At 31.0% G+C, this 25,698-nt stretch overlaps 2 protein-coding genes across 2 annotated transcripts in view; one reads left to right on the top strand and one right to left on the bottom strand.

Annotated features, from left to right (window-relative positions):
• On the bottom strand, positions 1-6,868 carry LOC129946297 (uncharacterized). Its single transcript, XM_056056429.1, has 3 exons — positions 6,694-6,868; positions 587-670; positions 1-369 (listed from the first exon to the last, which is right to left on the bottom strand). Exons 1-3 carry the CDS (start codon positions 6,737-6,739, stop codon positions 212-214), a joined length of 288 nt encoding a protein of 95 aa, XP_055912404.1. The 5' UTR covers positions 6,740-6,868; the 3' UTR covers positions 1-211.
• A 7,106-nt stretch (positions 6,869-13,974) lies between these two features.
• LOC129945744 (ammonium transporter Rh type B) overlaps positions 13,975-25,698 on the top strand; it is a 74,496-nt gene continuing 62,772 nt past the window's right edge. The window contains exon 1 of the mRNA XM_056055636.1: positions 13,975-14,204. The gene's annotated coding sequence lies outside the window, so the exon portion shown is untranslated. The remainder of the gene's footprint in view (positions 14,205-25,698) is intronic.

Genomic DNA, 25,698 nt, shown 5'->3' on the forward strand with positions numbered 1-25,698 from the left:
TTATTTTAATTAGAAGTCTCTAGGAGAAACAAGCTACAACTTTTATAAAAGTTTATTTTTCTAATTTAAATTTAATTCTTTTTTTTATTTTGTTGCTTTTCCTCGTCCCGGCTCGGCTGTCTATAATAATATTAAAATAAAAACAAAATAAAGAATGAAAACACATCTTTTTCCATTCATACATTCGCTCGCATCGCATCGCATCACATTTTTAGACTTCATCCGTCATTGCCGGGGCGTATGTATTCGTATGTTCGACAGAAGACGAAAGAATAACTTTTCGCATGGCAAAGTACAAAATGGCGCCCAATGCGAGTTCAACAATAGCCAAAATTAATATCAACGCCCATCCGGGTATTGGAAGTCCAGCTAAAAAAGTAAAATAAAAAGAAAGAAGAAAAAACTTTCTTTGATTAGAAGGATAAACAAAAACATTTAAACATAAAGTCCTTTTGATATAAAACAAAATAAAAAAAAAAAACAGTGTATACAAAAGGATTTTGCACTTATTTCAAGCAATTTCCACCTCAAAAAGGACCAAACTGGGCTGAGTGTATACATATAGATTATTTACAGATATACTTACTGTAATATTGTCGGGTTAGAGTTCTACGGCCTCTAAGGACACGACGGACGGCATCCGTTTCCTGCGAGCAACAAGCCAGCACAACTGCAAGGGAATATTAATTTATTATAACTTAATTAGTTTGTAATGTGTTTTGTAAAGTTTTTCTCTTCCTGATGTTAGGTTCTGTTTTTCTTCTTCTTTTTTTAAATATTCTCTTTTTTTAAATTCTTTTTTGAACAAGGGTTTTATTTTAAAAGTTTCGAGTGTGTATACAGGACGAAGATGATGATGTTGTTTGCTTGTTTAGAGGTTATATTTTGCTTTCTGGTGTCTGAGAGCTGACTGTATGAGCGTAGAGCTGAAAAGCACATACCTACATACAACCGCTTCGTTTGTTTAGTAAGGGAATGTTTATCAGAGGGCTACAATTAGATGCAAGTGGAAACGTTTTTCTAAGTGGATTGGTGTAGCGTGCTTCCGCAGGGCGTAATTTGAATAAATTAATACTCTATAAGTGCTTCACATTTCACATAGCGTATCTTCAAACATATATCTGTACAGGACACAGGTATGAGAGCGAAGAGTTTCATACAACAACAACAAAAAAATATATAAATATACATGAAGCCCGGTAAAATGAGCTTTGGTTGGAAAATGATTGCATAATTAACATGAAGACTATGTTTGTAAGTATGTTTTTGTTGTTGGAAAATCACTTGAGGTGAAACATTGATGGATTTGATTGGTCCGGAATTTGAAGTGATTTATGTACATATATATATGCTTAATAGGCCCTTAGAGGACTTGAATAATTTATATAATTTTTTCAATAAATCGATATAAGCTTTTTATGGTTTTTAGAATTATTTTTGAGTTCTTTGTTCTTAAACAAAGAATAACTCTTGTGAACACCAAAACATTAATATTAAAGTTAAGTTCATATATTTTTGTATTTTATCATATTTAAAATTTTCCATTTCAATTTAAATAACCTTAAAAATGTTCCATTACAGAAACACCTGTTCACAATGAAATCAGAATTAAAATAAAAATAAAAAAAAACAGGACAGTTTCCTACAAATTTCACATTTCCAATTACTTAAATTAATTAAATTTCTATTAAATTCAAAATTTTTAAAACAATATAATCAATAAAACAAATTAAGAGAAATACAAATTTTCACAGTAAACGAACAACTTTCACCGTATTAACAATCATAATAATGATTCTATTGAAAAAATGTACATGACCTTAAAATGAAAGACCAATTTTTAAAAAGAGAATCTTTTGAAAATACTGATTTCTAGAAATCAATTGAACATGCATACTGTTTATAACCACACGAATTGTATTCTCTTTTATTTAATAGTGGACGACTTGGGCGTATAATTATTTTTTTATTTTATTTGAGTTTTTAAAAAATGACCTTTAAATAGTAAATTAATTTTGTAATTTTCCGTTGAAAATTGACTTTTTTAATTAATAAACTATTTTCTATCATTTTTTTTCCATATTTATGGCATTTAATATTTTTAATATTTTTATGAAAAGTAAGAGCTTGTTATGATGGTTAAAAATTATTTTATATCTGTCAACAAATCCAGACAAAATGATTTGTTAGTAAGAAAACAATATTTGGCTAAGCCTTCAGATACAAAATCATACCAAAAGGAGTATTATGACAGTACTGAATCTGCATTTACTCGTAATTAAGCATTAAACCAAAAGTCAAACATAAACGCTAAAACTTCTATTTTGGGTGCATCCCAAATTCAGATAAGAGGATGGGATGCGACCTACACTGATAACTTTCCCTCCCATTTTGCGATTTGTCTTACCTTAAATTTTAGCAAAATATTCAGAATTAGATTTTGTGTGTGTTAATAAATTTAAGTCAACATCTTTCTTTGTTCTCCTAACACTTGAATCGAAAGCAATTTCTATCAGTATTTTGTAGTTTATTCTAAAACTTATCAACAATATTTGGCAAATGATAAAATACGAGTAGTTTGATTTCAAAATCTCTTTCTGCTGACGAGACAATTAATTGAAAATCTATTTTTACCAATTTTATTAGAATTTCTTGAAAATTTGTATTTCTTTTATAAACAAATACAGATTAGATATTTCTAAGAACAATATCTTACGTTAATAACAAAATTTAGCATTTTTAATTTATTCATAAGATATCGAGAACTGAATATAAATTTTCAACAATTTTGCGAATTATTTTTGTAGATTTAAATTTGTATGAAAAAACTGACAACTAGATTTTTACAAAAATTTTATAGAATTTCGAAAACAAAATTTTGTTTAAGATAATATTTTAAACTCTTTGTAAAAAAACTGTCAGTTAGATTTTTTTTCAAAATTTTACCAGCTGTCAAAAACGTTATTCTTTTGACAAATCTAGCCGACTACAATAACTTAGTGTGGTAAGTTAAAAACTATAAATATTGCGTTTTTAGGTAAATCGCATCAATTTTCAATCAAAATTGTAGGAAAAAAGTTTAGAAAAAAACCCTAGTTGGAAAAAAAGACACAAAAAGTCTCTTAGAATTTCTAAAAAGAAGACTTGTTTACGAAAGAAAAAAACAATATTTTAAAAAATATTTCACTGATTTTCACAGCCTTAGTTTTCTTATCTTATTCTTATATAAAATATGATTCCTATAAGAAAAAGGAAACAAAATTTGTGTTTAAACTTTCTTATATGTATTTAAATTAAACTTAAAGTTCGATTTTTGTCCAAAAAGAAAACTAAAAGGCGTGGCCAAACCTTATCTAAAAAATTTACAAATAATCAATGCAAATATTTTTTTTGCCGACATGATACTTGAGTCGTAACCCATGTCCTATCAGTTTTTTGTTGTTTTTGTAGGTTCTCGTATTTTACAAAAAAGGCTGTTATTGGATTGTTGTAAAACATTATTACAAACAAATGTGAGCCGTCATGGGACGCCTGGCAGATGTGAAACATCGTGTGTACAAGTAATATGCATAAAAGATATTATTATTACAGGAATTAAATATAGCCTAATGGAAAAATGAAGTATTACGAATTTCTTACAGAAAATGGTGACTTTATTTAATAAACATTTATTTACATGTGATATAAAAATTCTATATTAATATCAAGTGGCCACAATTTAAATATTTTCATCTGTGACTTCAATAATATATAAAAGTTACATATATTCGATGTTTCCTAAGCCGGTATTACTTTGACGATTGGTCGATGATAACTAAAGTACGTTACAAAAGTATTGGATGAAACATTATCCATTTTTGACAGTAGATTCTCTTGGATTGTTGTTGATTTGCAATTGAAATTCTTTTTGACGAAATGTTATTAATCGCATTGATTCAGCTCTTGGTAGTAATGGTAGTTTATGTTTATTCGTGCCTTAGTATAGCGTGGCTACCCGTCGCCAAGGCAAGCGTCGCCACGCCAACAATTCGGATAACAAGTGAGCATATAGATGTTTCACATCAAAAGTTAGCAACAATAATTTCCATATGATAAAATAAGTTCGATTTTAAAATCTATTTTTGTTTCCGGCATTTTTTGCCTTAACCAACTTTTGTATCCATTCAAGTAATTATTTTTTTTTAAGTTTTTATTTTTTATAAGAAAATACCGTTTAGATTTTTCCAAGAAAATATTTTGCATAGATAGGATAAATATCGAGATATTCTAGCAAAACATAAGTTCTTACCAATTTTGTACAGAAAAAAATCTCCGAAATATTTTATGATGCATACAATAATTTTGGAAGAAATGACATTTGAGGTAAAAATATTTGTGTCAGTTTTTTTTTATTTATAATAAAACCATATGGTAATACGTCATAATACATAAAATAAAATTTAAATAAAGTTGCTAGCGTTATTGGTTCGATAGCCAAATTTTTCAATCACTCAATTTTTCGAAAGTCATCTCTGCTATCTGGTATTATTTATATAAACAATAATTATTTGATATACACAGTTCTTGAGATATGGCCTATAAAAAATGGTATCCCAAATTTACGTACACGTGCATATAACGACATCCCTACATCTTTCTAAAAACATTTTAGATTCTAGTAATGTAAAAAATTTTAACTCTTAAAATCGGACCGATCGCAATTATATCATATGTTAAGTGTCCGATTTGTCAAATTGAAAATTTTGATATTTCTCGACGTTTCAAGGTCCCTAGAGTTGAAATAAAAGATTTTTAGAAAGATGTCTGCGCGTGCGTGTGTACCTACGTTCGCGACTTTTTTTCGACGTCCATAGCTCAAGAACCAGAAGAGATATCAACTTCAAAAACTTTTTTATACAGATAATAAGGCAGAAAGATGCAGAAAAGACTCTTAAGAAAATTGAGTGGGTGTTTTTTTACCATTTCAGTAAAAATGTTGGTTAGTCCTAAATATCTCACGCTAGAGACTTAAATTAAATTTGATATTATGTTTTGTACCGTGATAACAAACAAATATGATTTTGAAAAAATCCAATTAACGGTTTTTTTTATAAACCAAAAAAAAACTGAAAAAAGAAATTTGTCACCTGGAAAATTCTACAACTACAAAATGATTTAATCTCCAACAATTTTTTGGAACAAAAAATAAAGTTTTTAAATCTGGTAAAATTTTGAGAAAAATCAAATTGACAGTTTTTTATTTTTTATAAAAAACAAAAATCCTAAAAATTGAATTCCGACTCAAATATCTTTCAAAAATTTAAGATTGTGGCTTCCAACTAATTTTAACTTAAAAGAAATATTGTTTTCAACATTAGATTTGTAAACTAAACTATTTCTTTAACTTCTTTAAGTAACAAATTTTTTAACCCAACACGAAAGAGTATAAAGGCCAAATACTAAACATACATATATCGAATTTCCAAAAAATAATTAGTATTTCTATTAAAATCAAAAATAAGAACAATAACATTTTTGGTTATCAAATATTATTAAGACAGATTAAGAACTTTTGCAGAAAAAAGAATTTTTAAAATCGGTTCATTGGTTTTTGAGAAAACTTAAAACAGAAACTTTTTCCAAATAAAGAATAAAAATGTTAGTACAAATTTAAAAAATCTATCGTTTTGGTTTTTAAAAGATTTGAATTCTCTATTTTTGACCAAAAATTGTGTATGGAGAATATAAAAAAAAACGCCCAAAGCGAATCAGCTCAAAACCTTAATTTCCATATTTTAAATTGTTCGTCCGAATGGTATGAGCTATAGGGGTGAGGACATAAATACAGATGGAATCGGGGGACAAACTTTTTTTTTCGATTTTTGTAACACCGTAATGTCATTTTTGATTAAAATCTCGAGTTTAATTTTTCTACAAATGCAATAGTTTTTATAAGTCGCAAGTAAAATGTGAACAATATAAAAAATTGCTTTCAAAATACAGAACAGAGATCCCGACGCGGATAGACAGCATTTCATACAGACATTTAAATCCTTGCTCACCAATTATAGAAAAGAATTTTTAAAAAATTCAGATTGACAAAAAACTGGCGCAGTTTTCATAGTGTTATTTTGACGCGATGCAGTTTTTTAGAAATTTGGAAGAACAATTTCTTCGCAAAGCATTATATAGTTTTTTAACGAAGAACGTGCGTTATTGATGTAGAATAAGACTGGCACAGTTTTTAGGGCAGGATTTTTTTTTTTTTATGGCAACGCTGAATATGTACAATTTTTTAAAGATTTATGTGAATGAAAAACCAAATAGAAAATTGATTGTTGATTTCTGATTTTTACTCAAAAAAATGTATTTCTTTTTTTCTATTTACATGGAATAATTTTCAATCAGATTTTTCTAATATTAGTCATTCACATGAAACATTTACTATTTACAAAAATGATAACAAATGATATCACGAATTCGAAGAAATTCTCTTTTGTCATTTGATTGAATTTTATTTTTGTATCACAAAATAAATTCTTGATTTAAAAAATCCCAATTTTGTTCTAATTTCCTTAGTATTTCAATGCGTCATATAAAAATATTTATTGATTTCGAAATATTGTACGCATAGACAAATAAACTTGGAGGAGAAAAAAATTACAAGTAACACACAATTTACACAAAGAATCTTATATTTAAATTTTTACATACTCAATATAACTGTCAGGTAATAAGTGCTATTTTTCATCAATTTCATTTTGATTTCGTTGTTTTTATATCGTTTTTAATGTATTTTAAAATATTTATAAATTTAAAAAATTACTTTCGTTTCACAAAATAAAATATGTGTCGAATACACCTGTCGCAAGGTTGTAACTGCCAAGCATAAATTCAAGCAGGTGAATTCTATTCACAACCATATAAAAGGCGATAAGAAATTATCGTAATATTATAAGATAAGATAATAAAAATATTGAGGTGGAGCATAGAACTGATAACAGGAGTATTGCTTTTGGGGTTAAGATTAGTCACAAGTTTCGTGTTTGTTTATTTGTAACATTCACCAGTATTTTTATCATTTTTTGTATTCTTTTGTTCTATGTTTATTTTTTTGATTGTCATTTTAAAAAGCAAACCAATTTGTTTTTGTTTCTTAGTAATTGACATTATTTTGTTTCTCACACAAACTGAATTTATATCGTTAAAAATAAAAGTAGGTTTATTTATTGCTTAAGTAATAATAGATAAAAATAAATCAATTATGTTAATAGGTATGGTATCGACATAAGTTAATTCAAGGGCAAAAAACGTTGACAGTAAAAATAGAGATGCAAACATCTCAATCTTCAATAAGGAAGTTTTTTAATTGTGTATTTTTGTTCAATATTTTTTTCTTAGTAGGCCTACTAGTTATCTAATTAAAGAATAATAAAATATAATGTTTTAAGATGAGCAGATTTAAAAAAAAACATGTTAATAAATTTTTCTAGAAAATTTCTCAACCTTAAAAGTCTAAGAGTTTTTGATTGTTCTTGCTTTTTATAAATAAGAAAACATTTTAACAAATTTAAATATACCATTTTTTAAAGAGGGTTTTTAGCTTAAAAAATCACCCTTTCACATAAGATATTTGCAAACGCTCTTTAAATTCTTTTTTAATACAACACATTTCACACATGTTCCAAGAGAAATAGTAATACTAAGAGGATAGTAACGGATGTTTTTAAAGGTATGAAACTTTAAGGTGTCAAATATATTTCAAAATCATCGTAATTTTTTTTTTAAATACTGCCATATTTGGAGTAATTATAATCTTAAGCAGCATGTCGAAATACCATTATATTCACAAAAACTGATTGTTTGGTATGCTTTATGGGTTGGTGGAATAATTGGTTCTAACCATTGTTGACCGCTTTAGAGCCATACTATTGAATTTTTGTTTCATCAATTGAAAAACACGTTTATGATGCAGGAGCAGTAGTTTCAACAAGAAGACGCAACATGTCGTACAGCTCTATCCAGAATGTATTTATTTAAGAAAACATTTGTTAACCGCATAGTTCAGGGCCAGATTTAGAGGTCCAGAGGCATCGGGGCAATAAAGCAGCGGAGGCCCCCTCGCCACAAATTAATTTCAAAATAAAGTAAACCATTTTTATCCCTCGGGTTCTTTAATAATTAATTTATTGTGTAACCAAGTGATTCCTTAAGAATTGAACAAACACGTATAACTATAAACAGACAAAAGAATTATCTCAAATTAAGTTTTAGGGTTAATAAACGGAACCTTTCGAGCCTTTTTCGTCGAAAAACCGTTGATGATTTCGTTGAAATCCAGTTCTCGGAGTAAAACCCTTTTAATGCTCAGAAGAGAAAGCTTCGATAGACGGTTTTGTCCCATCGTTGTTCGCTTTTTTTTTATAATTTTCATTTTTGAAAATGAGCGCTCTCCAGTGCTCCCATCCCGTCTGTCGATTTGTCTTGCTTAAAAGTTCAATTTTTACCAAATTTGCGTACTATTTTTTGTAGATTTTATTTTTTTTATGAGCAAACGGACTGTTGGATTTTTATATAAAATTTTTTTATATAAAAAATAAAAATAAAAATAAATATATATAAAAATTACTAAAGTAAGTTTTTACCAAGTTTTAGTATTGTTTTTTTTTAGAGTTTTATTTTTTGTAAAAAAACTGTCAATTCGATTTTTTTCAAAATTTTATCGGATGTTGAGAACAATATTTCTTATAAGATAAAATTAGTTTGAAGCCAATATTTAAAATTTTTGAAAAAATATTTGAGTCGAAAATCGATTTTTACCAACTTTTATACATTTTTTAGGTTTTTATTTTTTGTTAAAGAACTGTCAATATGATTTTCTCAAAAATTGTCCTTATGTTGAAAACAATATTTTTTTATAAGATAAAATTAGTTTGTAGCCAAAATTTAAAATTTTCGAAGAGATATTTGAGTCGAAAATCATTTTTTACCAACTTTTGTTAGTTTTTTTTGCGGTTTTTAATTTTTTGTAAAAAAGCTGTCAATTCGATTTTTTCAAACTTTAACTAATTGTTGAAAACAAAACTTTTTGAAAGATAAAAGTAAATTAAAGCCAATATCTCAAAGTTCTGAAAAGATATTTGAGTCGAAAATAAATTTTTACCAACTTTTACACATTTTTTTTAGGTTTTTTTCAAAATTTTACCAGATGTCCAAAACATTATTCTTCGTTGCACAAAATTGTTTTAGAGATGAAATCATATTTCAGTCGTAAAATTTTGGAGGTGACAAATTTTTGTTTTCAGTTTTATTTATTTATACAAAAAACCGTTATATTTATTTTTTTTTCAAAAAATATACGTGTTTAGTATCAAGTTACAATATATTATATTAAATTTAATTCAAGTCTCTAGCGTTTTTGGTTCGTAAGATATTTAGGGTTAACCAAAATTTTCACCTTTTTTTCAAACTGCTATGGTAAAAAAACCACCCACGCAATTTTCTTGAGAGCCCTTTTTGCATCTTTCTGCCTTATTATCTGTATAACAAAATTTATTTTAAATCGATATCTCTTCTGGTTCTTGAGCTATGGAGGACGAAAAAAACGTCACGAACGTACGGACGTACGGACATACGGACGTAGAAACGTACGAACGTACGTACACACGCACGCACAGACATCTTTCTAAAAATCTTTTATTTTGACTCTAGGGACCTTGAAACGTCGAGAAATGTCAAAATTTGCAATTTGACAAATCGGACCTATTACAATAACTTCATATGGGAAGTTAAAAAGCAAATACATTCTCAATGCAATTTCGAATGTAGCACTGAAATTTTTATTTTCGAGAATTTGGTAGTAAAATAGTTCCAGCGATTGATCTGTTCCATAGTCGATTTCTTTTTGTATGAGTCAATCGAAGACACAAATTGAACCAACTCATTACCAAGACTAGGCTCTAAATCATCCGGATACACTTTCACCAATGTGTCTGCTGCAGCTTGCAAATTTTCAACACCCATCTTCTCGATGTGATTCAAGAATCCAAATTTCGAACGTATGATGCATGCAATCTTTCAGTTGGAGACATTCCTCACGATGTCTTTTTGCTCTTTACTGGAAGATACGCTAGTTAGAGCTTCTTCCATTTCCGAATAGCCGTATACTTAGGCTTTCGTAGCTTCAGCTTGACAAGACCATCGAGTTTCGCTAAGTTTTTTCCATACTAAAAACTGGCTGCTTTTCTTCTCCGATAATTTCTCAATCAGAATTCGGATTCCGATCTGTATTGGTTATGAAGAACATGTACAAATTCTGCACAAAATCAAAGAACTGATGGTCAAGAGTTTGCAGCAGCCTTTCGCACTAAACTCAGAGAATGACCACAACAAGGTACCAACGCCGATAAATAATTTGTCTCCAAAATAAGAGCTTGCATCCCCTTGTATTCACCACTCATGTTTGCAGCATTGTCATATGATTGGTGGCGGAAACCCATGATGTCTATTTGTTGGTCACCTACAAGCTTGAGCAAAGCGTTTGTTGTGGCTTCGCCAGTATGACCGCAGTTTGGTAATAAGGTGAGAAACCTTTCTTTTGGCGTCGATCCTCACATATAGTTAGTTGATCGATGTGAGCTTCGTCGAGAGTAGAGTCCACTTTTTCAAATGGGTTGCCAGGATTGGTTAATACTCGGCTAGCAATTCAAAAATGCCCAGGAAATTTCCATTTCTTGGTGAGCCAACCATTTCACTGTCACCTCGAAAGGCTTAACCGCATTTAGCAATGAATTTAATGGTACTAACGATAATTCTCAGGATTTTTCGCCAATACTCTATTTGTTGAGCCTCTTGCATCTCAATCTCTTGATCGATGCGTCCCGTGACTTTTCCCCGTTGCACTCTAAAGGAAAAGTTTACTAGTGTTTACTAGTTGGAATTTGAAACATATGGGGATATGTGAAGTCAATTTTCCACGTCATAAAAAACCTGGACCGATTGAACCATTAGAAGGTAACATTTGCTGAAATATTGCAAATATATGGCGACAAAATTTTGGTCCAAGCCAGCCGTAATGGTCATATCCTATTAATAATATTTAAATTATGATGACCCAAGGCACGCAACTTTAGCTAAAGCGCTGTCTTTATTCCAATCAAAATCACGAACTTAGAATTTGAACAATTAAGTTTATTTCGTCCCTCACAACAAAATTTCATACATAAGTTAAATTTTCATGGCTATTCAAAATGTTAAATATTGAAAATATTAGAATATACATTGCCCCATTTCGTTTTCAATCTAAAATTGCCCATTTCAAACAGATTTGGAGTCAATATTCCATAAAAGTGTATTTACATTTTAATTAAATAATATCGAAGTAATCTTTCGGGTATGCTGAAAAAAAAACAAAAGCTTACTGCTACTACAAATCAAAAAGAATGGAGAATAATGTCTACTTACTCCTTTACTAAAAATATGCAGTAATTATCTGTTCTTTCACTTAATCCTAAACATATGCAATATAAAATATATCACTCTACGTTTAGTGTTACCAGCATGAAATTGTATTTTTTATACACAAAATAAGAAGAGGCTAGGATGCGACCCACACTGATAACTTCCCATCCCCTCTGTCGATTTGTCTAGCTTATATATTTGTAGGTTTTCACGTTTTGTTAAAAAAGTTGTTATTATTTTTATTAATTATTCTTAAAAAATTTTAAATTACCTACCAACAATATTTTTAATAAAATAAATTGTTTGATTTTTAAATCTACGAGATGTTTAGTCGAAAACCAATTTTAACCAATTTTAGTAGCATTTCTTAAGAACTATTATTTCCAATAATTGCAAATTGGATGAATGAAATTAATTTGAAGTCAATATCTTCTATTGTTGAGGAGATATCGAGAACCGAACACGGATTTTTACCAAATTTGCGTGCTATTTTTTGTAGATTTTATTTATTGTATGAAAAAATGGACTATTGAATTTTATAAAGAATTTACTGAATGTCAAAAGCAATATTTTTAATTTTTGAAAAGATATTTGAGTCGAAAGTAAATTTTTAATAAATTTTAGCATTGTTTTTTTTAAGGTTTAAATTTTTTGTAAGAAAACTGTCAATTTGATTTTTCTAAAAATTGTACTGAATGTTGACAACAATATTTTGAAAAAAGACAAAAGTAGTTTTTTTAAGTCAATATCTCAAAGGTATTAAATTATATTTGAACCGAAAAGCAATTTTTAGTAACTTTTATTACTTTGTTTGTTTAGGTTTTTATTATTGGTAAAAAAAAATTTCAATTTGATTTTTCTCAACATTTTTCAAAATGTTGAAAACAATATTTCTTATAACTTAAAATTAGTAAAAAGCCATAATCTCAAATTTTTGAAAAGATGTTTGAGTCGAAATTAAATTTTTACAAACTTTGAGTAATGTTTTTTTAGGTTGTTATTTTTGATAAAGATATTATTTTACCAGATATTAAAAACGTTATTTTTCGTTACACAAAATTGAAGATAAAATCATTTTACATTTGTTCAATTTTCGAAGTGACGAAAAAAATGTCGCGAACTTACGGACGTACGAACGAACGAACGTACATACGTGCACACGAACAAAAACATACATCTCTCTAAAAATATTTTATTTCAAAGGAAACGTTGAGAAATGCCATCATTTTCATTTCGTCAGAAAATTGTTTTTTAGTTTTTTCAATCATACCAAAATAGACATTTTTTACACAATACATTTTATAAATTTTTCTGCTTGTCTTTTAAAAAACTCTTAGTCATTTATTTATCATGATTTGTTGAACGCTATTTTAGGAGGGGTCCCAATTTTATTTATTATTTATATTTCTGACTGAACAAAAATATCTTTATGGGCACCTTGCGTTTTTTAACAGTATTTTGTAAGTCGTACAGACAAAATAAAAATTTGGAAAACCTTACAAAAGAAAAAATTCTATGATATAAACAAACTTTTAATAATAAAGCCAAATATTTCTTTTTTAGTTTGGTTGATGTGCCTCATTATGCTAAATATATAATATTCAAAACCTCTTCAAAAATGTTCAGCTAATTTCCTGTGGATTGTGTCAAGCTTGTTATTAGCGAATAACAACAAAAACAACTGTAATTGTAATTGTGGCCTTGACTTGTTCGTTTTTTTTTAATATTGACTGATAATGAAAACTCTTTTTTATTTCTTTTTATTTCGAATTCAACGATGAATTAAATACAAAAAATAATTACTTAATAATCAAAACATTGAACCATTCCAAATCATAAAGTTTAAGTTATTTCAGGCCTGGCAAAATTACTCTTACTTGATTTTATGAAGGTCATTCTCTAAAGTATCAATTTTTTCTTGTTAGAAGAAATCACAAATAAATCATATTTATTTAAAAAAAAAAACATTTCTAGAACAGATAATTAATTTTAACAATTGCTCCAAAATCATTGGAAATATTAAATTCACTCCTTTTGTCTCCCATCCTGAGAGAAAAAAAAACATGGATAATCACATATATATATTTCTCTCATCGCCCACCAATACCCACTACTATATTTGTTGCGTTTCTTCTACCGAATTCATATTTGATATTCTCACCACCCTCACCTTTACCCTTAATATATTTGTTTCGCTCCTTCTATTTACCCGAGTTAATATTAAATAAAAGTCTTTCATCACACCTCTACCAACCAACCATTTCATTTTCTCCCATTGCGAACCGCTCTCTCAATAATAATTAGAGTGTTATATGCTATGTTATGTTAAGTCATATGCGCAATGCGCATGCGCTAAGCTCTGAGCTTTATCCTTTAGATTTAATCTCTGAGTGAGAGCAACAGGATTAAGCCGAGAAAAAAGAAAGCAGCGCAATCGTAGACGTAGTTTAAGTTTAGTCTTGTCTCTCGCCTTTGTTTGTGCAGTTCTTATAATATAATTGCTCCGCGAAACACGCGTGTTTAATGTGAGTAAAAATTAGTATTAAATAAAGTGAGGTGCAAGAAAATGTTAGAAGTGAGGTGCAAAAAAACATACTAAATACACATGAACAAAAGTGAAGTGAATTTTTTATAGAAAATTGACGTGAAGTATAAAAAAAGCTGAAAAATTGAAATTTTATTTTGATGAAAACAACAAAAATATTTAAATAACTCAAGAAAAGAAGGTTAGCTGACGAAATCTGTAAGCACATTTTATTAATATGGTAAGTGATTTCTTTTTAATACCTACATAAAATAAATTTTATTAATTTTATAAATACAATTTAACATTGATTTGGGGATTTTGAGGCATCATTCAACTATTTTAATGGCATTTTCAAAAAGTTGAACAACTCAATGTAATCGACAGTTTTTCCTAAAAAAATACCACAGAAAAAAATAGTTTCATTCGGAATTGTTTTATTTTCTTGTTTCTCAGAATCGGCTTGTTTTGTATATTTCTCAAATTTCAGTGTTCAATTTTTACGGAGTAAAACATTTATTCAGTCACATTTATGCTCACGATTAGGTTTTATTTAGAAAAAGGTTTAGCGATTTTGATAAAACTTTTCACAATTTGCTTACGATAAAAAAATTAATGGAAGTCGCATCCGTACACTGCTGAGCCTACTTTTATTAACCTTCCGAAGGCAAGGCTTTTTTGCCTTAGTGAATTACATCTGATGTTGTTCATCGTCCCATCAACTTTTATAAAAAACAGTAATGAAACTGAAAATCAATTATTATAATTTATTAAAAATCGAGTATTTACATTAAAAGAAACTGAGAAAGGTATTATTTTAAGGTTTTATAAAACGTAGTGGGGTGATGGGTAACCCCACTTGGCATCGGAAGGTTAAAACCTAATTTTAAGAAAACACTTTTTTTTACCTTATGTTGTCCACTATCGCGCACGGCGCAAAAATTGTATTGTAATTGTATCAAGCTCACTGGTTTGTTGTTTTGTTTTTACTTTCGACTTATAGGAACTATATGGAAAGTAGATCATCCGATTCCGTCCGTCAGTCTGTCTGTCCGTCCACCCACATGGCCCAAACAATTGGGTCGATTGAATTTGAACTTGACAACAAACTTGGTCACTTATCGGAAATTCAAATTTTATTAAAAACGGACCGATATTTTTCTTTTTTGGTTTTCTCTAGAATTGTTTTTCTAATTTGGCTTCTTTCAATAAAAAAAAATTGTATTGCTCCAGAAAAGTAAAACTCTAGAACCGTTCTTTTGTTTTTTCAAGAACTAATCAACCGGTTTAAATCGTTTTTGTTTCTGCAAAAAGACTTATTCTGTCTTAAAAATATTTGATAGTAAAAAATGTCATTGTTTTATATCTGATTTAAAAAAAAATATTAAACACTGTTTTCGAAATTCGATATTTCGAGACCAATTCTTTTTTTTTTACTAATTTGAAAAGTAAAACGCATATACATAAACTCTTAATAACTGCATACAAGAAATATTTATAAAAACAATTTAATAATTTAACATTTACAAATAAATTTTAAAAAATTCACTTAAACGATTTTCAATTTAGAATTTTGAAAAGCTAAGGTTTTTTTGAAAAATCAAAAATCAGATGGCATTCAAATTTTTTAAAAACAAACCTTTTTTCCAGGTACATTTTTAAAACTTGAAATAAAGGAAATATTTTAAAACAGACTCTAAGGATACATGAGCAAGTTAGTACAATATACTTTTACATTTTCTAACTTGATTTCAAGAGATCAGTTCTCATATGACCCTTTGAGCTTATTAGTTTCGACTATAAAGAATCGCACAAACTGATTTAGTTTTCAGATTTCATCAAAGTATTGATTTTAATATTATATTAATAATTTCAGCTTTTTGATATTTTAGAATTTTATCTTTAAATTTTTAAATTAGTACAACATACTTTTTCAACGTTCTAACATTTCTATGACATTTTTAGCTTATTTGTTTCGACGATAAAGAATCGCACTCTTCCCAATCTATCTCAAATTTTATAATATTTTGAAAATATTGCTAAAACGACTTCGTACTTCAAATTTTGTCAGCCTCTACTTTGGTTTTATTGCGATATTTTGCTCTTTTATATTTGTTCCTAAATATTTATAATATTCATAAATGTCTTACGGAAAACTACACTTCCGCGTAAACAAACTGCTTTATGTTTCAGATTTCATCAAAGTATTGATTTTAATATTCTCATTTTCAGCTTTTTGATATTTTAGAAATTTGTCTTTAAATTTTTAAATTACAATCCTGTGTGACCTAGAGCCTCACTCAACAAATTCCTAGCTGCACTCCAAGCTGGGTGAGGTTACTTTCCACTTGTGTACGCCACTCGATCCACGGGGTCAATTCGAAGACTTTTCGGGCTCTACGTGATCAAGCCATCTCAACCGTTGGAATTTTTCTCTTCTAGCTAAGTCTACGTTACTGTACAGCCCGTACTCATCCACTCACCCTCTATGCATACAGGACCGTATATCACGAGGATTACTTTATCCTTGAAACGACCCCAGGTGCTCTTATCCACTTTTGATGATCTTGTTGTTTTCTGTGTTCATAGCGGAGCCTAGGTGGACAAAGTTCTTAACTACCTCAAAGTTACATCTGCCGATGGTGACGAAGACGTCGGTTTTGTAGGTCATTTCATAATGACAGCATGTGCTTTGTTTGTTCTCATTAACCGTTAAACCCATATTTGAAGCATCTGCCTCAATACTCGCAAAAGCCCCATCGGCATAACAATAAGTCATCAGTATATTCTAGTAATTGGACACAATTTAAGGAGCTCTGCGCTATAGCACAATTATATGACAGCGCATCTACTCGTCTCAAGGCTCGAATTTATTATTTATAAGCTTTTTACTAAAAAATCTCTGCCATGTTTCAAGTAATCTTTTTTCAAAATAACAATTTCGAGTTTTGCTGTAAGTAAAATTGTTGAAAAAACGAACAATTACATTGAAACTGTGAACATTTTTATTTAATATTTCAAAGAAGAGTTGAATCTTAAAACTCGTTTAAAATCATCACCGCGTGTCGGGCCACCGCCGCACCGCCGCGCCGTTCAAACCTTTATTCAAAACTTTACAGAACTTAAGAAGTACATTTTTAAACTTCAAGCTATGTCTCGTTCAAAATTACCTACAAAATTCGAAATGTTTGGAAACACGAATGTATAAAACTCGTTAAGAGTTTCACGGTCACAAACGAAATTAAATACATTTGAAAAAAAAAATAGAGGGCTTTCATCTAAAATCGTTGTTACCTTAAAATCATCACCGCGGCGAGCCAATACCACGCCGCAGCCGTTCTAACCTATATTTAAAACTTCGTAATATTTAGTAATACGGTTTTAAAAACTCGTTAAGATTTTCACGGACACAAGAAAATTAAACTTCAGACTTTAATCTAAAATCGTTGTAACCTTAAAATCAACACCGCGCCGCCGTACCACCGCACCGCGCGCGCCGCCGGCGCCGTTCAAACATTTATTAAAAACTTCGTAATATTTGGTAATACGGTTTTAAAAACTTGTTAAGAGTTTCAAGGTCACGAGAAAATTAAATAATTCGAAACTGTACCGAACTTAAGAAGTAAATTATTACACTTCAAGTGATATCTCGTTCAAAATAACCTACAAAATTCGAAATGTTTGGTGATAGGGTTTCCAAAAACTCGTTAAGAGTTTCACGGTCACAAGAAAATTCATTACATTTGAAAGAAAACAGAAGTCGTTCAGACTTTTTTCTAAAATCGTGGTAACATAAAACTCATCACCACTTCGCGATCGTGTCACCGACGCCGCCGTTCAAACCATTGTTAAAAACTTCATAGTAATTAATACGGTTTTAAAAACTCGTTAAGAGTTTCACGGTCACAAGAATATTGAATAAATTAGCAAAAAACCGGAAGTCGTTCAGGCTTTTATCTAAAATCGTCGTTACCTTAAAATCATCACCGCGTCTAGCCACCGCCACAGCCGTTCAAACCTATATTTAAAACTTCGTAATATTTGGTAATACGGTTTTAAAAACTCGTTAAAAGTTTCACGATTACAAGAAAATTAAATAATTCAAAGCTTTACCGAACTTAAGAAGTAAATTATTACACTTCAAGTAATATCTTGTTCAAAACTACTCACAAAATTCGAAATGTTTGGTGATACGGTTTTCAAAAACTCGTTAAGAGTTTCACGGTCACAGGAAAATTCAATAAAATTGCAAAAAACCAGAAGTCGTTCATGCTTTTACCTAAAATCGTCGTTATCTTAAAATCATCACCGCGTCGAGCCGCCGCGCACCGCAGCCGTTCAAACCTATATCTAAAACTTCGTAATAGTTGGTACTACGGTTTTTAAGAACTCGTTAAGAGTTTCACGGACACAAGAAAATTAAATACATTTGAAAAAAAAAAAAAAGAAGTCGTTCAGACTTTTATCTAAAATCGTTGTAACCTTAAAATCAACACCGCGCCGCGCCGCCGCCGCCGTTCAAACATTTATTTAAAACTTCGTGATATTTGGAAATACGGTTTTTAAAAACTCGTTAAGAGTTTCACGGTAAAATCGTTGTAACCTTAATACGAAAATATGTACAACTCGTTCAGAGTTTCTTTTACGCAAAATCATAGATTAGCCAATCAAATTTTCTTGACTATACGAAGATTGTCAAGAAGTTGTAAAAAAGTCGTTCAGACTTTTATGCAAACGTCTTAAATATAAATTATTCATATAAAAGCATATATTTCAGCCAAAACAGCTTAATTTAGAGTTGAGGGTTAGTTGAAGAAATATGAAGACTCAAGTTTGAAACCGTAAAGATGGTTTGGGCATTTCGTCGCAGCGCTTTCTTGGAAAGAGTAAAAGTAAGCAAGCCACTTTTCTGATGACATAAAGCCTATACAAGTGCTTACAGACTTGATGAAATTTGGCTGAAAATACTTACGTTGATACCGTCCTTGCCGGCCCTTAAGTCGTGATCAGCGTGTGCACCTCCAAATATGAATTCAGACGAAAGTCTTCATTTAATTTTAACTAACTTTCTGATTCGATGGCAGATTGGATGAAATATTTTTCTTGCTGTTTTTTAAAATTTCGGGCAAATCAGTAGTTTTATAGAAAATAGTTATTACGGCAATAATACGGGTTTTCAAAGCGTATGTTTAAAGCGCGTTTAAAAATTTGATTATACCGGTTTTCAATACTTTTGTTAATTTCATGTAAAATTTGTTCACAGTTTCAAAGTTGCACATAGAAATCATTAGCAGTCGTTCAGACTTTGACGAAAAATAGAAGAAAAGTTTCATGAACAATTCAATTTTTGAAGAATTAGGGTGCGTTCTGGTTAAATCTTGATGCCAAGTTCAAAGGAAAAGAGAAGGTCATACTTCAAAAGTTTTTATTGCGATATTTAAAAAGTTTTTAGAACGTATTTGCTTCTTAATATTTATAATATTCAAAAATGTCACAAGAAAAACTATTCTTAGTGGAGCTACAATCCTCTGTGACCTAGAGCCTCATCCAACAAGTTTCTCCATCTACTCATAGCTCGGTCCCTAGCCAGATGTCTTCAGTTGTGCACTCCAAGTTGGGTGAGGTTACTTTTAACTTGTGTACGCCACTCGATCCACGGGATCAATGCGAAGACTTTCCGGGCTCTACGTGACCCAGCCATTTCAGCCCTTGGACTTTTTCTCTTCTATTAAGTTTACTTTGCTGTACAGCCCGTACTCCTCAACTCACTCTCTATGCATACGGGACCGTATATCACGCGTATAACTTTTGTCTTGAAACGACCCCAGGTGCTCTTATCCGCTTTTGTCATAGTCCAAGCTTCAGCACTGTGTAGAACGACGGGGATGATGAGGATCTTCTTTTTTTCTGTGTTTATAGCGGAGCCTATGTAGATAAAGTCCTTAACTAACTCACAGTAACATCTGTCGATGGTGACGTTTTGACGAAGACGACGACGGTGTTGTAGGTCATTTCTTGATAACAGCATTTGCTTTGCTTGTTCTTTGCCTCAATATTCAAAATAAGCCCCATTGGCAACACGATGAGTTGTTCCGATTATGTCAATGTCATCAGCATATTCTAGTAATTGCACATACTTTTAGGAGCTCTGCACTAATCTTTCTAGTACGATGTTAAGGAAATCGCATGATAGCGCATCGCCTCTTCACAGGCCTTTTTTGACATCGAAAAGTTCTGTTAAGTTGTTTACAAACTTTATATAGCAGCGTGCATTTATTATTTCTAAACGTTTTACTTAAAATTTTGTTCCATGTTTCAAGTAATCTTTCTTCAAAGTAACAATTTCGAGTTTTGCTGTAAAGATTGTTGAAAAAACGAAAAATTACATTGAAACTGTGAACATTTTTATTTAATATTTCAAAGAAGAGTTGAATCTTAAAGTCTTTTAAAATCATCACCGCGTGTCGGGCCACCGCCGCACCGCCGTTCAAACCATTATTCAAAACTTTACAGAACTTAAGAAGCACATTTTTAAACTTCAAGCTATATCTGGTTCAAAATTACCTACAAAATTCGAAATGTTTGGAAATACGTATGTTAAAAACACGTTAAGAGTTTCACGGTCACAAGAAAATTCAATACATTTGAAAAAAAAAAAAACAGAATCGTTCAGGCTTTCATCGAAAATCGTCGTTACCTTAAAATCATCACCGCGTCTAGCCACCGCCGCAACCGTTCAAACCTATATTTAAAACTTCGTAATATTTGGTAATACGGTTTTAAAAACTCGTTAAGAGTTTCACGGTCACAAGAAAATTAAATAATTCAAAACTGTACCGAACTTAAGAAGTAAATTACTACACTTCAAGTTATATCTCGTTCAAAATAACCTACAAAAATCGAAATGTTTGGTGATACGGTTTCCAAAAACTCGTTAAGAGTTTCACGGTCACAAGAAAATTCAATACATTTAAAAGAAAACAGAAGTCGATCAGACTTTTTTCTAAAATTGTCGTAACCTAAAAATCATCACCACGTCATGTCGCCAACGCTACTGTTCAAACCTTCGTTAAAAACTTCATAGTAATTGGTAATACGGTTTTTAAAAACTCGTTAAGAGTTTCACGGTCACAAGAAAATTCGATAAATTTGCAAAAAACCAGAAGTCGTTCCGGTTTTTATCTAAAATCGTCGTTGACTTAAAATCATCACCGCGTCTAGCCACCTCCGCAGCCGTTCAAACCTATATTTAAAACTTCGTAATATTTGGTAATACGGTTTTTAAAAACTCGTTAAGAGTTTCACGGTCACAAGAAAATCCAAAATATTTGCAAAAAACCAAGAAGTCGTTCAGACTTTTATCTAAAATCGTTCAAACCTTCGTTCAAACCTTCGTTAAAAACTTCATAGTAATTGGTAATACGGTTTTTAAAAACTCGTTAAGAGTTTCACGGTCACAAGAAAATTAAATAATTAAAAACTTTACCGAACTTAAGAAGTAAATTATTACACTTCAAGTGATATCTCGTTCAAAATTACTTACAAAATTCGAAATGTTTGGTGATACGGTTTTCAAAAACTCGTTAAGAGCTTCACGGTCACAAGAAAATTCAATAAATTTGCAAAAAACCAGAAGTCGTTCAGGCTTTTATCTAAAATCGTTGTAACCTTAAAATCAACACCCCGCCGCCGCGCCGCCGCCGTTCAAACATTTATTAAAAACTTCGTAATATTTGGAAATACGGTTTTTAAAAACTCGTTAAGAGTTTCACGGTCACAAGAAAATTCGATAAATTTGCAAAAAACCAGAAGTCGTTCCGGTTTTTATCTAAAATCGTCGTTGACTTAAAATCATCACCGCGTCTAGCCACCTCCGCAGCCGTTCAAACCTATATTTAAAACTTCGTAATATTTGGTAATACGGTTTTTAAAAACTCGTTAAGAGTTTCACGGTCACAAGAAAATTCAATAAATTTGCAAAAAACCAGAAGTCGTTCAGACTTATGCAAACGTCTTTAAATTATTCATATAAAAGCATATATTTCAGCCAAAACAGCTTAATTTAGAGTTGAGGGTTAGTTGAAGCAATATGAAGACTCAAGTTTGAAGCCGTAAAGATGGTTTGGGCATTTCGTCGCAGCGCTTTCTTGGAAAGAGTAAAAGTAAGCAAGCCACTTTTCTAATGACATAAAGCCTATACCCAAGTGCTTACAGACTTGACGAAATTTGGCTGAAAATACTTACGTTGATACCGTCCTTGCCGGCCCTTAAGTCGTGATCAGCGTGTGCACCTCCAAATATGAATTCAGACGAAAGTCTTCATTTAATTTTAACTAACTTTCTGCTTCGATGGCAGATTGGAAGAAATATTTTTCTTGCTGTTTTTTAAAATTTCGGGCAAATCAGTAGTTTTATAGAAAATAGTTATTACGGCAATAATACGGGTTTTCAAAGCGTATGTTTAAAGCGCGTTTAAAAATTTGATTATACCGGTTTTCAATGCTTTATTAATTTCATGCAAAATTTGTTCACAGTTTTAAATTTGCACATAGAAATCATTAGCAGTCGTTCAGACTTTGACGAAAAATAGAAGAAAAGTTTCCGAACCAATTCAAATAGCGAGGAATTAGGGTGCGTTCTGGTTAAATCTTGCTGCAAAGTTCAAAGGAAAAGAGAAGGTCATACGCGAGTACTTCAAAGTTTTTATTGCGATATTTAAAAAGTTTTTAGAAGGTGTGTATGTTCTTTTATATTTGCTTCTTAATATTTATAATATTCAAAAATGTCACAGGAAAAACTATACTTAATCATAGTCATTCATAATCATTTGTTAACTACTTACTTACTTAAAGTGGAGCTACAATCCTGTGTGACCTAGAGCCTCACTCAACAAGTTTCTCCATCTACTCATAGCTCGGTCCCTAGCAAGATGTCTTCAGTTGTGCACTCCAAGTTGGGTGAGGTTACTTTCCATTTGTGTACGCCACTGGATTCACGGGGTCAATGCGCAGACTTTCCGGGCTCTACGTGACCCAGCTATCTCAGCCCTTGGACTTTTTCTCTTCTAGCTAAGTCTACGTTGCTGTACAGCCCGTACTCCTCAACTCACCCTCTATGCATACGGGACCGTATATAACGCGTATAACTTTTTTCTTGAAACGACCCCAGGTGCTCTTACCGCTTTCATCATATTCCAAGCTTTAGCACTGTGTAGAACGACGGGGATGATGAGGATCTTGTTTTTTTCTGTGTTTATAGCGGAGCCTAGGTAGACAAAGTCCTTAACTAACCCAGAGTAACATCTATCGATGGTGCCGTTTTGACGAAGACGACGGTGTTATAGGTCATTTCTTGATAACAGCATTTGCTTTGCTTGTTCTCTGCCTCAATATTCAAAATAAGCCCCATTGGCAACACGATGAGTTGTTCCGATTATGTCAATGTCATCAGCATATTCTAGTAATTGCACATACTTTTAGGAGCTCTGCACTATTCTTTCTAGTACGATGTTAGGGAAATCGCATGATAGCGCATCGCCTCTTCACAAGCCTTTTTTGACATCGAAAAGTTCTGTTAAGTTGTTTCCAAACTTTATGGAGCAGCGCGAATTTATTATTTCTAAACGGTTTACTTAAAATTTTGTTCCATGTTTCAAGTAATCTTTCTTTAAAGAAATTTCGAGTTTTGCTGTAAAGATTGTTGAAAAAACGAACAATTACATTGAAACTGTGAACATTTTTATTTAATATTTCAAAGAAGAGTTGAATCTTTAAAGTCTTTTAAAATCATCACCTCGTGTCGGGCCACCGCCGTTCAAACCTTTATTCGAAACTTTACAGAACTTAAGAAGTAAATTTTTAAACTTCAAGTAATATCTCGTTCAAAATTACCTAAGAAATTCGAAATGATTGAAAACACGAATGTTAAAAACTCGTTAAGAGTTTTACGGTCACAAGAAAATTAAATACATTTGAAAAAATTCAGAAGTCGTTCAGGCTTTCATCGAAAATCGTCGTTACTTTAAAATCATCACCGCGTCTAGCCACCGCCGCAGCCGTTCAAACCTATATTTAAAACTTCGTAATATTTGGTAATACGGTTTTAAAAACTCGTTAAGAGTTTTACGGTCACAAGAAAATTAAATACATTTGAAAAAAAAAAAACAGAAGTCGTTCAGGCCTTTTTTCGAAAATCGTTGTTACCTTAAAATCATCACCGCGTCTAGCCACCGCCGTAGCCGTTCAAACCTATATTTAAAACTTCGTAATATTTGGTAATATGGTTTTTAAAAATCGTTAAGAGCTTCACGGTCACAAGAAAATTCAATAAATTTGCAAAAAACCAAGAAGTCGTTCAGACTTTTATCTAAAATCGTTGTAACCTTAAAATCAACACCGCGTCGTACCACCACACCGCGCCGCCGCCGCCGTTCAAACATTTATTAAAAACTTCGTAATATTTGGAAATACGGTTTTTAAAAACTCGTTAAGAGTTTCACGGTCACAAGAAAATCCAATAAATTTGCAAAAAACCAAGAAGTCGTTCAGACTTTTATCTAAAATCGTTGTAACCTTAAAATCAACACCGCGCCGTACCACCACACCGCGCCGCCGCCGCCGTTCAAACATTTATTAAAAACTTCGTAATATTTGGAAATACGGTTTTTAAAAACTCGTTAAGAGTTTCACGGTCACAAGAAAATTAAATACATTTGAAAAAAAAACAGAAGTCGTTCAGGCCTTTTTTCGAAAATCGTTGTTACCTTAAAATCATCACCGCGTCTAGCCACCGCCGTAGCCGTTCAAACCTATATTTAAAACTTCGTAATATTTGGTAATACGGTTTTAAAAACTCGATAAGAGTTTCACGGTTACAAGAAAATTAAATAATTCAAAACTGTACCGAACTTAAGAAGTAAATTACTACACTTAAAGTGATATCTCGTTTAAAATAACCTACAAAATTCGAAATAATTATACGGTTTCCAAAAACTCGTTAAGAGTTTCACGGTCACAAGAGTTTCACTGTTTAAACCTTCGTTAAAAACTTCATAGTAATTGGTAATACGGTTTTTAAAAACTCGTTAAGAGTTTCGCGGTCACAAGAAAATTCAATAAATTTGCAACAAACCAGAAGTCGTTCAGGCTTTTCTCGTTAAGAGTTTCACGGACACAAGAAAATTAAATACATTTGAAAAAAAAAACAGAAGTCGTTCAGACTTTTATCTAAAATCGTCGTTACCTTTAAATAATGACCGTTACAAGAAAATTAAATAATTCAAAACTGTACCGAACTTAAGAAGTAAATTACTACACTTAAAGTGATATCTCGTTTACAATAACCTACAAAATTCGAAATAATTATACGGTTTCCAAAAACTCGTTAAGAGTTTCACGGTCACAAGAGTTTCACTGTTCAAACCTTCGTTAAAAACTTCATAGTAATTGGTAATACGGTTTTTAAAAACTCGTTAAGAGTTTCGCGGTCACAAGAAAATTCAATAAATTTGCAACAAACCAGAAGTCGTTCAGGCTTTTCTCGTTAAGAGTTTCACGGACACAAGAAAATTAAATACATTTGAAAAAAAATAACAGAAGTCGTTCAGACTTTTATCTAATCGTCGTTACCTTTAAATAATGACCGCGTCGAGCCACCGCCGAAGCCGTTCAAACCTATATCTAAAACTTCGTAATATTTGGTAATATGGTTTTTAAAAATCGTTAAGAGCTTCACGG

Source organism: Eupeodes corollae, chromosome 2, assembly GCF_945859685.1.
Source record: "Eupeodes corollae chromosome 2, idEupCoro1.1, whole genome shotgun sequence".
NCBI classification, from domain to species: domain Eukaryota; kingdom Metazoa; phylum Arthropoda; class Insecta; order Diptera; family Syrphidae; genus Eupeodes; species Eupeodes corollae.

What these genes read in the sequence shown, in the direction of transcription:
- LOC129946297 (XM_056056429.1), bottom strand. Translation starts at nt 6,739, where the DNA reads ATGAAATTGATGAAAAATAGCACTTATTACCTGACAGTTATATTGA. An exon ending in TTACCTGACAGTTATATTGA is followed by an intron (nt 671 to 6,693) that starts GTATGTAAAAAT and finishes ATTCCCTTGCAG; the next exon opens with TTGTGCTGGCTTGTTGCTCG. An exon ending in TCTAACCCGACAATATTACA is followed by an intron (nt 370 to 586) that starts GTAAGTATATCT and finishes TTACTTTTTTAG; the next exon opens with CTGGACTTCCAATACCCGGA.